The 14,990-nt window shown below is 39.4% G+C and overlaps 1 protein-coding gene across 6 annotated transcripts in view; it reads right to left on the bottom strand.

The window, feature by feature from the left end:
• Window positions 1–2,666: 2,666 nt before the first annotated feature.
• JADE3 (jade family PHD finger 3) overlaps window positions 2,667–14,990 on the bottom strand; it is a 151,343-nt gene continuing 139,019 nt past the window's right edge. For all 6 annotated transcript variants that reach the window (XM_027091369.1, XM_027091368.1, XM_027091370.1 and 3 more), the window contains 3 exons: window positions 10,519–10,989; window positions 8,870–8,987; window positions 2,667–5,746 (listed from right to left, as the gene is read on the bottom strand). In XM_027091369.1, coding sequence (XP_026947170.1) covers window positions 4,836–5,746; window positions 8,870–8,987; window positions 10,519–10,989 — 1,500 coding nt within the window. In that variant the 3' untranslated portion in view covers window positions 2,667–4,835. The remainder of the gene's footprint in view (window positions 5,747–8,869; window positions 8,988–10,518; window positions 10,990–14,990) is intronic.

Genomic DNA, 14,990 nt, shown 5'->3' with positions numbered 1-14,990 from the left:
TAGAGCATCATTCCTCATAATGAGCCCCACCTACCTTCTATCACCTCTCCCCCCACTCCCCAGAGTTACACTCAGTGAATTATTTCCACTTCCCGAGGACAGTTTTTCAGACAACAGGGACATCCAAACCTATGGCAAGTCCTTACGCAGTGCCAGATCCAGGCACACTGGATCAAGCAAGCCATGGAAGATTACCCAAGGCTACCTGAGACGTACCAAATGGTACCTTGGAAAAAGTGGGTGGGAGGGAGGAAATAGAAAACTAATTTGTATAGGGAAGGATTTTATTGACTGAAAAAAACACGTATTTTTCCATTTCCAGAAAGTGTTTCAACTAAGATAGAAAGCACAGGACCAACCTAGAGTGGTCAGCTGCAGCCCAGGTGGGCCCTTTGGGAAGGAGGAATGTGCCCCTGAAAGGATAAGGAACACTTGCTCTATGCCTAGTGTATTGGCTTCCTATTTCTGCTATAACAAATTACCACAAATTTAGTGGCTTAAAACACCACAAATTTGTTCTCTTATAGTTCTGGAAGTCAGAAGTCATGGTGTAGACAGGGATGGGTTCCTTCTGGAGACTTCAGGGGAGAATTCATTTCTTTGCCTTTTTCAGTTTTTAGAGGTCACCTGCATTCCTTGGCTCACAGCCCTTCTTAGCATCACTCCAACCTATTGCTTCCACTATCACAACTCCTACTGCTACTGACGCTGATCCCCCTGCCTCCCTCTTAAAAGTACCCTTGTGATTATACTGGTTGGGCTCACCTGGATAACCAAGGATAATTTCCGTATCTCAGGTCCTTAACCTTAATCACATCTGCAAAGTCCTTTTTATCATGCAATGTAACATATTCACAGGTTCCAGGGATTAGAATGTGGACATCTTTGGGGGGCCATTATTTAGCCAACTACACTCAGTTACAGGTTAGACTAGCTATGGAGAAGGCAAGTTCACCAGGTCCTAGCTCCATCGCGAGGCCTGTCCAGTCTAGATTTATGTGAATTATCTTGCTCTTTGGATGTGAGCTTCTAAACTGTTTGCCTTTGTGTCAGATGACTAGTCCAATCTTCTGTTCAGGATGGCAAGAATGGAGCAGTACAGAACTCATGAGTAAACCCCCTTTCAGGTTGTTTTCTTCAGGGAGAAGCTGAGCAGAAACTTGCTGTAGTAAGTACAGCTTAATCAGCCCAATTCCATCTTTCTAGTTTGTTTATAACCTGACAATCGGTAAAAATAAAGGAAACTAAGAAGGTGGGGTGGGAGGAGTAGTCAGGGGAAGAGAAATTAATGCTTGGGGTATCCAGGCTGTGAGGTTGGAACGCTCACACCCAAACCCACTTTACCAAGATGAGAAATGATGGATGCTCTGAGAGTTTGTCAAGATGATTAATATATTTAGGGAGCATCAGGTCAAAGAACTCATCAGTGACCGGATAGGGCAGGAAGCACCAATCTGGGGTGTGACCACCCCCATCATCTCAGCTCATTTCAAAGACAACTATCCTCATGGTTTCAGGTCATGCAATCTGTTCCAATCCATGAAGTAAAATTAACTGAATTCACAGAAGCCTCAACAATGATGAACTGAGTATTACAGAGTTCCATATGTGTAGGAGAGACAGCCTCAGGGTAGGCCTTTGTTTATTAACTTAAAGTTATTTTTAAAAATCAATATGTAATTGCTGCTTTCCATAAAACTTGAAAATAGGTGAATTAAGGTTGTGAAAATCTAATAAACATGTGTTATAAATAAAATACATTTTTTGAAAATATCCCATGAAGGTTATTCAGTGGTGAATAAGGTTTTAATCCTATCATGTATTTTTCCTCCATTCTTAAGGGTCAGCAAGCATGCTGAGGATTGTAAAGTCCTGGAGGGAAAAAGTCCTGGGACTGTGCATCCTCTAGTTTACTCTATGAATTTAAAAGTTTCTTCAACATGAAAACAAAGGTTCACCTCTTATTAGAGATACAGACATTAGAATACACCCAAAGCTTTTGTTGGCTATAACAGAGTGGTATTTGTAGTTTTAGTACTCCAACATTTTACCTAGAAATTTACTGAATCAAAACAGTTATCTATGAAGGAGAGAGAGGGGGTGGTGGTGGAGGGAGAATGCAGGGGAAGAAGGAGGAAGAGAAGATGGGGGAGAGAAACAACCTTATCTTTTAACTATCTTCACTAATGATTTACCCAATGACCTTCAGCAAATTTCTCAAACATAATGAAAATGTTTATAAATGCCTTCAAAAATGCCTCCATGACACTACATAACCCCTATAATCTTAATATTCTCACGTGACTCCAAAATAGAATGAATATTGTAAAGAATGTACATTTAAGTGAGGCCTGATCTAAGCCTTCTGAACTTTGTGACTTTAGACAGCCTCCATTCCCCTAGTGATTTATGTTGATCCTAAGGTTCCGTCTTATCGGCCTGATGAAATCATGATTTGCAGGTAGAGTCCAATTTCCGAGTTCTCTTTGTTTCCTGGTATTGACATGAATCACGAATTTGTGCTTCTAAACATTCAATTCCTCCTTCCTTTCCCCTTACCATCTGTTGTGCTTAATGAATAAGATTTTTTTTAAATATAGAAGAAACATATGTAAGCTTTTCTAAAACCCATATGCCAAAATAAAAAATTACCACACCAACAGTAGTTAACAGTTTTCATAATTTAATGAAAAAGTATCAGTAAAAAGGTGACATTTGAAAAAAGACCGAGTTTATCTTTGAAAACTGGACTATATAAGACAAAACGAAAAAAAATTTAACAAAGAAGATTAAGAGGTAATACTTCAAACAACAGCAAAATGTAGCAAATACATTTGGGGGCAATTGAAATGTACACAACTGAAGGCTCCTTCATTTACCTAGGAAAATCCTGTAAAAATATTACAACTATATTTCCCTGACTGAAATTATTTTAGTCAATACTCTCCCAATGGCATTACATATGGAATTTGGCTGAAGCACTTTTTCAATGTTTGCTTTTCTTCCTCACTCAGAATTGAAAGGCATGAAAGGATATAGGCTACTGCACTGGCCTCTAACAGGAGTTTATAACATAGCTCCACTACAATTTTATTACCATGAAGGTATCAAATTAATATCGAACCCAGGAGAATGCAAAGAAAAAGCACAGAAACCTAGTGCATAAATAGGAGAACTACTGTTCCTCATTTGGATAATCCATAGCTTTTTCCATTCAAACAAAGCATAGGACACCTATTACACATGCTATGGCATGTTCACAAATGTACACAGGCACAAAAGAAACATTTTGAAGGTGTAGCCAAAGGAGAGGCAAAATACAGAAGTTTTCAGAAAAGGAGGAAGAAATAAAAGCAAAGGAACTCATTAACAAAGCTACAGGCTACAGGAACAAAAGCGGGGGAGAGGAAAACTGCTGAGCTTCCCATATTGACGGAGAGAAGAGGGGCCCCTGCCTTTACTGCAGCTGGGCTGTTTCACCAGGAAGCAACTTAAAATATCTAAAATGGCCTCTTTTGTCTGAAAAGTCTCACTACATGTTCCCAAACTAGAAGAAAGAGAATATTAATTTAAGGCTAAGAAGAAAAGAGAGCAGAGAATTATAGTTGGCTTCACACTTTAAAAACTGTAACATTTTCCTCTTCTTTAAACATGAAGCAGGTATGTTTTATCTCCCACTAATGTAATTATCCTCTTCCTCCCAGAAATTAATAAAGGCTGATAGTTTGGGAACAGAGTATGAGTAACTTCTGAAAAACAGCTCCAGCCCTTTTGTTTGGGAAATTGCCTTGGATTCAAAGTTGGTACAAAGCTAAATTATATCCATGTGTTAAACACATGCTTTCAAATTCTGTTTGACAATAAAAATCTGTTTCAAAATTAAAGCAGGTAAGAATACTTAACCTCTCTGCATTTTACTATATCTTAATTATACCTCAATAAAAATTTTATAAACATTAAAGCAGGTATACAAAAACTGTCAGCCAAACTTATTTAAGTCAAACTTATTTGAAAACAATAACACAAAAACCCTGACCTGATACAAACCCTCCAGAAATGTTCTCACTTTGGGAAAGGCTCTGGGATCCTTCACAAATGCCTAAACTGAGAGGATCAGAGCATTTTCCTTGGAAGTAGTACTTTTGTAAACACTATCCACAAGTTAGCCTTTTACGCTTGTTAGCTGGGTGAAATAGTTACAAGTGCGTCCCCAACAAGCAAGTCTAGGAACAGGCACTGGACACTTATAAGCATTAGGTGTATTGACTTGGTAAGTTAAGATACTGTGAAAGGAACTCAACCTTGTTCAGAGCAAAGGAAGAGAGTAGTGAGTTTGACAGTATCTGAGATATTGGTCCCTGGTCTCTCCCTAAAGAGGGTTTCCAGGTACCAGTGGAAACTTCTTACAGACAGGAGCTCTGGAAGTCACATGCTGTAGCTTCAAAAGATAAGTAGTTTTAGTGTCTGATAATCATGATCTCCTGCAAATCAAGGACAATGCAAGGACTCTTAATACATATGTGTTAATATAATTGGAAAGCTGCCCCAAAGTATTTACTGAGCAAATACTCTGGTCCCAGCTGTTCTCACTAGCCTCTGGCAAAAAAACAAAACAAAACAAACCCCTAAACTTTTGGACAATATGTAATTTCTATGATGTGCTCGTGAAAATTGGACTTGAAACTGGTTCAAAAACTGCAAGCCAATTTACTGTGGAAAAATTTTATCCTTTTCACTACAATTCCTCCTAACATATACTAGAATCCTTTTGGTGTATGGGTTTTCCCCAATATATGAGGCAAAGGCAAAGATGGAGTTTTTCGTGGAATTTCTAATCACCTATGCATTGAACTGTGGGAAAGGGGATATGTCTTGCTTTTACCATGGCAATCCCGTCTGGAGTCATGGGGAGGATTTTCCCTGTCTGAGCTATCTCTCTTTACCCTAACTTTCTCTTTATTCCCATCACTTTCTGCTTCTGAATCACTCAGCTCCAAATCTGGGCAATACCCGTCATTTTCCTGATATGGAGCTCTCCCTGCAGACCGCCTGACAAACTGCCTGCCCCAGAGCTGCTCCTTGGGGTTAGTATTCTTGGTTGGCTTCACATAGCACGGGAGGTCCTCTGTGGTCCTCACCCACCTGTTGGTGGCCTCCTTAAAGGACCTGCTGAAGTGTTCCATGGTAGATTTTCTAAAGCTGCCCTGACTGCCCAAGTGGGAGCTGAGCATGGGCTCCTGGTCACAGAACATCTCACTTGAGCTGTCTTTTTGGGTGGCATCCCCAGACCAGCTGCCCTCCAGGCCATTGGATTTGGCAAACTTGGAGTTAGGCTGACTTTTCCCATTCCCAATGGAAGACTGTCCATGCAGGGCAGCCTGAAGGACCAGAGGCTTTCCCAGAGACTGCCCATGATAGAACTCTGGAGATGGAGTTATCCAAGCAGGACTGGGATCCTTTGCTTCACTCCTAGCATGGCTGAGACTGGCCGGCAAACAGTTATTCTTGCTCTCTAGTGGATACCTTGGGTATGACTTCATTCTCATTTCTAGTGATTCCTGAGCCACCTGCATGCTCCTCATATTGCAAACAGGGGAGCTGCCGTCAGGAGAGAGAGGTCCATGATCAGGCTCTGTGGAGCTGTTTCTGCAGTCTTCTGGGGCTGATTTGGGCATTTTTAACTTTAAGGTAATTCTTGGTGGTGGGTAAAACAATGAATTTTCTAGTGCATTTGTCAAAGGAAGTCCTAAGATGAAAGAAAGATTCATTTTAAATGACAGAGTACATTTTCATGCAAATGGACAAAACAAGAAAGTGGGGGCAGCAATACTCCTAATCAGACAAAGCATACTTTAAAACAAAGGCTATAACAAAGACAAAGAAGGGTGTTATATAATGATAAAGGGAGCAATACAAGAGGAGGGTATTACATTCATTAACACATATGTACCCAATACAGGAGCAACTAACTATATAAAGCAAATACTAAAAGATATAAAGAGACAAATTGACAATAATACAATAATAGTAGGAGACTTTAACCCTACTTACATTAATGGACAGATCACCCAGGTAGAAAGTCAATAGGCAACAGTGGTCTTAAATGACACAATAGACCAGTTGGACTTAATAGATATCTATAGGGTATTACATCCAAAACCAGCAGAATACACATTCTTTTCAAGTGCACATGGGATGTTCTCCAGGATAGATCACATGCTAAGCCACAAAACAAGTCTTAACAAATTTAAGAGGAGAGAAATTATATCAAACATTTTTTCCAACCACAATGGTATGAAACGAGAAATCAATTATAGAAAGAAAAAAGTGAAAATAAACACGTAGAGACTAAACAACATGCTACTAAAAAAACCAATGGGTCAATGATGAAATCAAAGAGATCAGAAAATACCTTGAGACAAATGAAAATGCAAACACAACTTTCCAAAATCCATGGGATGCAACAAAAGCAGCTCTAAGAGGGAAGTTTAGAGTGATACAGGCCTTCCTCAAGAAACAAGAAAAAAATCTCAAGTAAACATCCTAACCTACCACATGAAGGTATTAGAAAAAGAACAAACAAAGCCCAAAGTCAGCAGAAGGAAGGGAATAAAGATCAGAGAAGAAATAAATAAAATAGAGATTTAAAAAACCCAATAGAAAAGATCAATGAAACCAAGAGATGTTTTTTTGAAAAGATAAAATTAATAAACCTTTAGCCAGGCTCACCAAGAAGAAAAGAGAAAGGACCCAAATAAACAAAATAGGAAAGGAAAGAGAAGAAATAACAGCAGATACTACAGAGATACAAAAAAAATCATAAGAGAATACTATGAATGGTTACATGCCAACAAATTGGACAACCTAGAAGAAATGGACAAATTTCAAGAAACACACAACCTGCCAAGATTGAATTGAGAAGAAACAGACAATTTGAACAGACTGATCACTAGTAGTGAAATTGAATTTATAATTTAAACAAACTCCCAGCAAACAAAAGTCTTGGACCAGACGGCTTCACAGGGGAATTCTACCAAACATATAAAGAAGAACTGAGACCTATCTTTCTCAAACTAGTCCAAATAATCGAAGAGGATGGAACATTCCCAAATTCATTCTGCAAGGCCACCACTACCCTGATACCAAAACCAAAGACACTACAGAAAAAGAAAATTACATGCCAATACCTTTGATGAATACAGATGCAAAAATCCTCAACAAAATATTAGCAAACTGAATCCAACCACATATAAAAAGGATCATACACCATGATAAAGTTGGATTTATTCCAGGGACATAAGGATGGCTCAACATTTGCAAATCAATCAATGTGATACATCATATTAACAAAAGGAAGGATAGAAAGCACATGATCATCTCAATAGATGCAGAAAAAGCATTTGACAAAATTCAACATCCATTCATGATAAAAACTCTCATCAAAGTTGGTACAGAGGGAACATAGCTCAACATAATGAAGACCATTTATGCTAAACCCACAGCCAACATCATACTCAATGGTGAAAAGCTGAAAGCCTTTCCTCTAACTTCAGGAACAAGACAAGGATGCCCAATCTCACCACTTCTATTTATCATAGTACTGGAAGTCCTAGCCACAGCAATCAGACAAGAAAAAGAAATAAAAAGCATCCAAATTAGAATGGAAGAGAAAACTGTCACTATTTGCAGATGACATAATTCTTTATATAGAAAACCCTAAAGTCTTCACCCAAAAACTATTAGAATTAAAAAATCCAGCAAAGCTGCAGGATACAAGATTAATATACACAAATCTGTTGCATTTCTATACACTAATAATGAACTATTATTTCTCAGAAAGTAAAAAAAAATCCCAACGGGCAGCATTTGTTCCCTAAGGGTCCATACTGAACACTCATAGCTCCCATCTCTATCAGGGCCTGCCACCTGTTGCTGCCACAAGCAGTTATGGGGCTGGGTCCCACTAATCAGAAGCCACATGGTCTAGGGGCCAATTTCCTTGGCACCATGGAGGCTCTTCCTGCTGTCCTTTGGTTCTTCTTGTCTTGTCCATCATGGTGCTCTTGTGGCTGAGCAGCCCTGCTGTCTCCTGCTACACCATTTTGCTGTGACCTGTGATACTCACAACTGACCACGAGCCTTTGATACCTACCTGACACCTTATTTCTGGGTGCCTCTCTTGCTCTATAGCTGGCCCTTGGCAGAAGCTGGCTTCTGCACACCCTGCCCAGTGACCCCTGGTTGCCCAGGCTCTGCCACTGACCTCTGTGTTAAATGAGGCACAGGGAGGTTACAAATGTCTCTGAATACGACTGTCATTATTCCAGCCAAGCTCCCATGCTTAGAGCACTGTAATTATGCTCACTTGTTTCTCTTACCAAGTAGGCAGAATTCTCTGAAGGAATTCTGTCTTGCTGACTGCTCTGTCTTATAGCTCAGCTCTTAGTCCATAGGAGGTGCTCAAAAAATATCAGTGAATAAATGAAGAGACAAGAGCCCAGATCTCCTAACTTCTGGCTAAGGATCTGTTATAACAGACAGATTAAGTTAAGTAACCCTGGAATTAAATGTTTTCTGGAAACTAGGATTAGATCCTATCCTACTGACTTCTTTTTTTTTTTATCCTACTGACTTCTAAATGAATTCAATGAGTTTAGAATAATTTCACAGCTCCAACTAATAGCCTCAAATATCTGTCTGGGACCTAGGTTATCTGTCCTAGGCCTGCCACTCCATCAACCCCACCCCGGGATTTCTTGCCTCATGAGTCAACAGTGAAATGGGCCATGTTATATCAGGGCTGGACTAGAAGAAATGAATTTAAAAGATTTTTAAGTTAAACAATTGATATAAAATTTATACAGGTTACCTGCAGCAATTTCCTGGTTAGCAAGCTGGACTTGCAAACTGAAGATCTGTTCCTGTATTTTGGTTTGTGACAGTTTCAGCTTCTCTCGCCTGGTTATCATGTAGCACAGGTTTCGGACCTGAAAGCCCAACCCCCAGCAAATAAGAGATTTTTGTCATGTTACACAAACCTGACATTTGAAATTGTTTAGCTAAAATTAAGACAACTGAAGTCAGGTGGGGTTGGGGGGTGGTGGGCAGGTGAGGAGAGAAGACAGACCCTAAAAGCTGTATAACGAGAGCCACTCCACAGGAAGTCACATAGCATGGTCAGTCGTGGGATCATGGTTCCTGTATCAATCAGTAGCACAAGCAAAATGCTCCAAAGCCACCTTCTGAAGTCTACTCTCCCTGTGGTATCATGGGGTTGATATTTATCTGCATAGCCAGGCTGGGAAAACTGAATGATGACTTAACATTTTAGCTTTCCCTTTAGATCCCTGAGTAAATGGTGGCAATGCTGGATCCAGTAAAGTTTTCTAATGAGTGCTGGATCAGCAGGATAAAGGTCTTATGGGAAGACTGGAAGTGGCGTTTTTGCTCACACTTTCAGCTCAGCCAAGTCTCCACAGCCACAAGGGTGAAATCCTCACCCTCTCATGCTCCTTCATCTGGACAAATTACTCAACCTTTCTGTTGCCCCAGTTTATTCATCTGTAAATAGGGATAATAATTGTACCTTCTTCATAGGCATGTTAGGATTATATGAGTTAATATTTATAAAATGCTTAGAACAGTGGTGCCACATAGTAAGTGCTATATATGTGTGAGTTAAATTTTAAAAAGTGAACCAAATCTATTAGTTCCCCTCCAAATTCTGGTAGCAGAGAAAAAAACAAGCCACCTCTATAATTATACTTGATTATAAGATTCTCTAGGGTAAACACAGGGCCTAACTTATCTTTGAACCCCTACAGTACCTAATTTAGTAGATACCTGATTATATATATATATATATATATATATACATATATATATATATATATATGTATATATATAGCTAAATTGAATTATCTGGCACAGAGGCTCTCAACCAGGGGCAATTTTGACCCCCAGAGGGCATTTGGTAATTTGGGAACATTTTTGGTTCTCACAACTGGGCATGTGGCGGTTTGCTACTAGCATCCAGTGAGTAGAGCCAGGGATGCTGCTAAACATCTTACAGTGTTCCCCACAACAAAGGACAGTCCCCTACAACAAAGAACTATCCAGCCCCAAATGTCAATAGTGCCGAGTTTAAGAAACTCTGATCTGGTGCTTTCCTAAATAAAATTCATTCTTTCTTCAGCCTGTAGTCTCATAAGTGTGTCAGTACAATATAGCTGAGCCAATTTAGGTTCCACAGTGAATAAAAAGTAAACCAAATGAAAATTTATTTCAAATTTAAGGTTCATAGAGCATCTAAGTGAGGAAGCTTCCATTCTCTGATGTGTCTACCAGAATTTTAACTAAGCCCAATGTTTGGGGCCACGATGAAATCAGAAGATAAGCAAGGACACAGAAGCTTACACTATAAATGTAAATGAGCTGTGTTCTTTTAAAAACTGGAAGTGGGGCCTCCATTTCTATGCAGACCAAGATCTACACACTAGTCACAGTTGGTCACCTTACCCTCTCTAGGTCTTGCCGTAGGTGCATAAACATTCTCATGCGAGTGTGAATACTCTCCTCTTTTGGCTGCACCAGACCATTTTCTTCATCCTCTTTGGGAGGAAATAATGGCTTATTGAAGTTACTTTTCCGCTTTAGTTTCCAGTAGTTATAGATAAAGTCCACAGCTAGCGTGGGCAGCCCCAGCTCTGCGGCCACATCTTCCACACGGACCAGGGAATAGAACTCCTCCTCCAGCTCCCGGAGCTTCTGTGCCCGCACGCTGGTCTTCTCGCTTTTGGTCTGGCCCTGCTCTGAAGCCCTGTGTAGAGGGTACTCGGCCTCCCCGAGCTTCTGCCTGTTTTGGCTGTGCTTGAGGCAGTATGACTTGAACTTTACTTCATCCCCATCATCTAGGATGGTCTTCATTTCTAGGCTGTGCTCGAAGGCACAGGTGACGTGGAAGGCAGTGATGCAGCTTTTCACTGAGCACTGTGGGAAGAAAAGATGTGTTAAGGCAGCAGGGCTGTGGGGGGAAAGGGGAAGCCCTATACGCCTGGGCCTAAACTGAGAGCTCATAGGAAGCAAAGAAAAGACAGGGAGAAAGTTGGTCTTAAACTGACCATGATGGACACTTTACAAGTAACCCAGGAAATCTGCTCTTATAGAAAACAGTAAAAACAGAGGCAAAAAAATGTTTTTTTCAAACTCTCCTTTAAATTTTAGCTCAAGCATTAAGTTTTTCCGAGAATTCTTCTTTGGCCCCTGTAAAGTCATGCTGTACTTTTTCTGTGACCCCAATATCACTTTATTATATGCTTCTACAATGGTCCTTTTCACACTGTACCTATAGCATAATAAATGTAAAATCCCTGGCCATGGCTCTTAACGACAGAAGCTGTGTCATTCATCTTTGCATTACCATCAACTATTGAACAAGGAAGTACTCAAGAAATGCTTCTGAACAATCGAAAGAAAAACAAAATCAATATTATTGCCAGAGCAGCTATTGGTTCTAAAAAAGGCCACAGGAACTCCAATATCTAAGTAACCTAACTTCTTGAAATTGGTCTTATAGAGATGTGCTGTCCAACATGGTAGCCAGAGTAGCCAACTGACCACAAGCAGCTATTAAAATTAAAATTACATACAATTAAAAATTCAATTCCTCAGTCACACTAGCCACATTTCAACCATACTGGACAGCACAGATTTCCATCACATCATAGAAAGTTCTGTTGGACAGTATGGTTACAGACAATCTGGAATTAAGTTTATAATATTCTGCCATTCATAGATGCAACACATTTGTTAAGTATCACTATGTGGCATGCACTGAGGACTCACAGGGAGGCAGAGAGAACCTGGCCCATGATTGCTGGACTCTTGTGCTTCAGTTAGTCTCAATTACCATTTGTTATGGTTATGTTACAGTTTTCCTTCCAAAGATTTAAAATGCATGTGTGTGTTTATATTTTTATGCAAAGGAAGGAGGGAAAGCAATGGAGGATTTGTTTCAAAAGATATAGTGGGAATTCCCATGGTTAAACCCAAGTCTCAAATCTTTTGGAAGCTTGCATCTGAAGGGCAGACTGCTCAATATGTTGGGTTTTTGATAACTAAACATAGAGGATGACCTTGTATATGAATAAAGACTAAAAAAATGCAAAACCTGATAGGTCTCTTTATAGATTGAGAAATTCAACACTTAAGAGAATGCTGGCAACCATCAAAGCTTTAATGGGGGCAGATTCCATTTAATCTAATTTCACAGGATAAAGAATTCCAGGGATGGAAAACAATTCAAAGATCATCTTATCCAACCTCACATGTATTATTGCTTGTACTTCCTGTAAAGTACCTGATATTCTACCTACACTGCTCCCTGCCCTCAACTCCTTCCACTTTTCAGTTAAGTGGTACTCTAGCCACTTACTGTATTCCTAAAACAGCCCACCCCAACTTAGAGCAACTGGAAGAGTCTGTTACATTACATCCAAGTTTGTATTCTTAAAAATTCTATGTATTTGAAAAGCCTCATGAAAATGAGGATGATGAGAGCCCCAAACTATACTTTCATCTGGGTACCTTTGGTTATCCCTTGAATAAGAAACTAGCTGGTCATTTAAAACACAAGTAGCAAAAGGCACTCTTTAGCAAAAGATTAAAGGTGTTGGGCAAAGTGCTCTTCTGCTGTCTAATAACTGACAAAAATATGGGAAGAGAAAGCAAAAGGATTGTTTTCTATTCAAGGAGATGAGTGTGTGACATAAAACTACTACTAATGGGAAGCTAAAAACAGATCACCTCTCTCAGGTCAAATTTATAGAATGTAGAGACATAAATATAAATTACTCCAAATAAAAAGACAATACACGAATAAGAATAAAATCCATCTAGTTTCAAAAAAAGGTCATTCTATGATATTTATAGCTAGAAGTCCATATACCTTGGTGGTAGAGAAATGCTAACCAAATAACTTAATTTTTTTCCCAAAAACATATATTTGGCACATTCTGTTAAACAAAATGCTTTTGTATATATCTCATTTCTACTGTAATCACTTAAGGTGACAGGGGAGGTTTTATTATGCCCATTTTAAAAGAACAGCTTTATTGAGATATAATTTACATACCACAAAACTCACCAATTTTAAGTATACATTTCAATGTTTTTAGCATATTAACAGAGTTGTGCAACCATCACTACTACATAATTCCAATACATTTTTATCACCCCCCAAAAGAAATCTCATGCCTATTTGCCACTCCCTGTTCCCAATCCCAGCCCCAAGCAACCACTAATCCACTTTGTGTCTCTATAGAAATGCCTATTCTGGACATTTCACATAAGTGGAATCATATGTGACAGTTTATATCTGGCTTCATTCACTTAGCACGTTTTCAAGGTTCATCCATGTTGTAGCATGTATCAGAATTTCATTCTTTTTAAAATATGGCCAAATAATATTCCATTACATTGGATATACCATATTTGTTTATCCATTCTTCAGCTGATGGACATTTGGGCTATTTTTACTTTTTAGCTATTATGAAATAATGCTGCTATGAATATTTGTGTACAAGTTTTTGTGCAGACATGTTTTCATTTCTCTTTGGTAATGTGCAATAAAGGATTAACCTTGCCAAAGAAAGGCTTGGCCCTCTGCCTCTAGCTCCTAAGAGGTAACCTCTAAACGCTTGGAATGTCCTGCCTGATAAGAGTGTCTTTATTTACCTGGGGGCCTTGGGCCATGTCAGATAGTCTATGCTAACAATGTGATTTATGGTGGAAGCTCTGAGCCATGTGGTATCAGCCTGACCTCTGGAGGGACTGGAGACTAAGGCCAGCCATGCAGGTGGTCAGCCACGTCTATGTGACCAACTCCTAATAAAATCTCTACACCAAGACTTAGGTGGCTTTGCTGGTTGGCAGTACTCTGTGTATATTATCATACACCAATGCTGAAAGAAATAAGCACTGTCCACAAGATTCCACTTAGAGAGGAAACTGGAAGCTCCATGCCTGGTCTCTCCTGGACCCTGCCCTATGTGCCTCTTCCCTTTGCTGATTTTAATCTGTATTCTTTCACTGTAATAAACTATGACCATGAGTATAATGGTTTTTTGAGTTCTGTGAGTCCTTCTAGTGAATTATTGAACCTGAGAGTGGTCTTGGGGACCTCTAACTTGTAGGTATATACTTAGAAGTGGAATTACTAAGACATACAGTAACTCTATGCCTAACTTTTGGAAGAATTGCCAAACTGTTTTCCACAGTGGCTGTGCATTTTACATTCCCACCAGCAAGGCATAAGAGTTCTAATTTCTACACCTTCTTGCCAATAATTGTTATTGCCTGCCTTTTTAAATTATTACCACCCTAGTGGGTATGAAGTAGTATCTCACTATGGTTTATTTACTTTTAAAGGGGGAAAAAGAAATAATTTTCTACCTATTCTTCAGAAATTATAGAAGAGAAATGAGTTTTTGAAATACTTTCATTAGAGGGAAAATGCTACCCTTATATGTTCACATTTGTAAGGGGAGTTGGAGTTTCTGTGGGATGAGAACTGGATTAGATAGGATGGTTGGAATAAAAGTCTTTGAAAAAGAACACCAGAGACTGATTTAGGAATTAAATTGTTTCTTGCCTCTTTAAGGAAATATTTTGTCACCCCCCCGAAAATAAAATAGTGTGTCCTCCTCAAAAGCAGATGACACCTGCGTTGAACACCAAGGGCCTGGTGCATGTGTCCTCAGCAGTTCTTATCCTGCTGCAGGACAGTGTCCATTTGGTTGCCCTTAATCCCCAACAATCTGTGAACAGACAAATGGGTGATATCAGAGCAATTTTCTCAAAACTTGGTCACTGAAACCATGTCATAAATGATTCAAAGTCAGCCCACAAAACCTATTTAGCCATTATGTACTTAAACTCTAGCACCAACGGTGGCCACCAGCCCTTCTGATCTCTCATCCCTAAGGGTCTGC

This window comes from Aethalodelphis obliquidens, unplaced genomic scaffold (assembly GCF_003676395.1).
Source record: "Aethalodelphis obliquidens isolate GAN/ISIS:26980383/991018 unplaced genomic scaffold, ASM367639v1 scaffold71, whole genome shotgun sequence".
Classification (NCBI taxonomy): domain Eukaryota; kingdom Metazoa; phylum Chordata; class Mammalia; order Artiodactyla; family Delphinidae; genus Aethalodelphis; species Aethalodelphis obliquidens.
The sequence above is the reverse complement of the archived record's forward strand: the minus strand, read 5'-3'. Positions and strand labels throughout refer to the sequence as shown.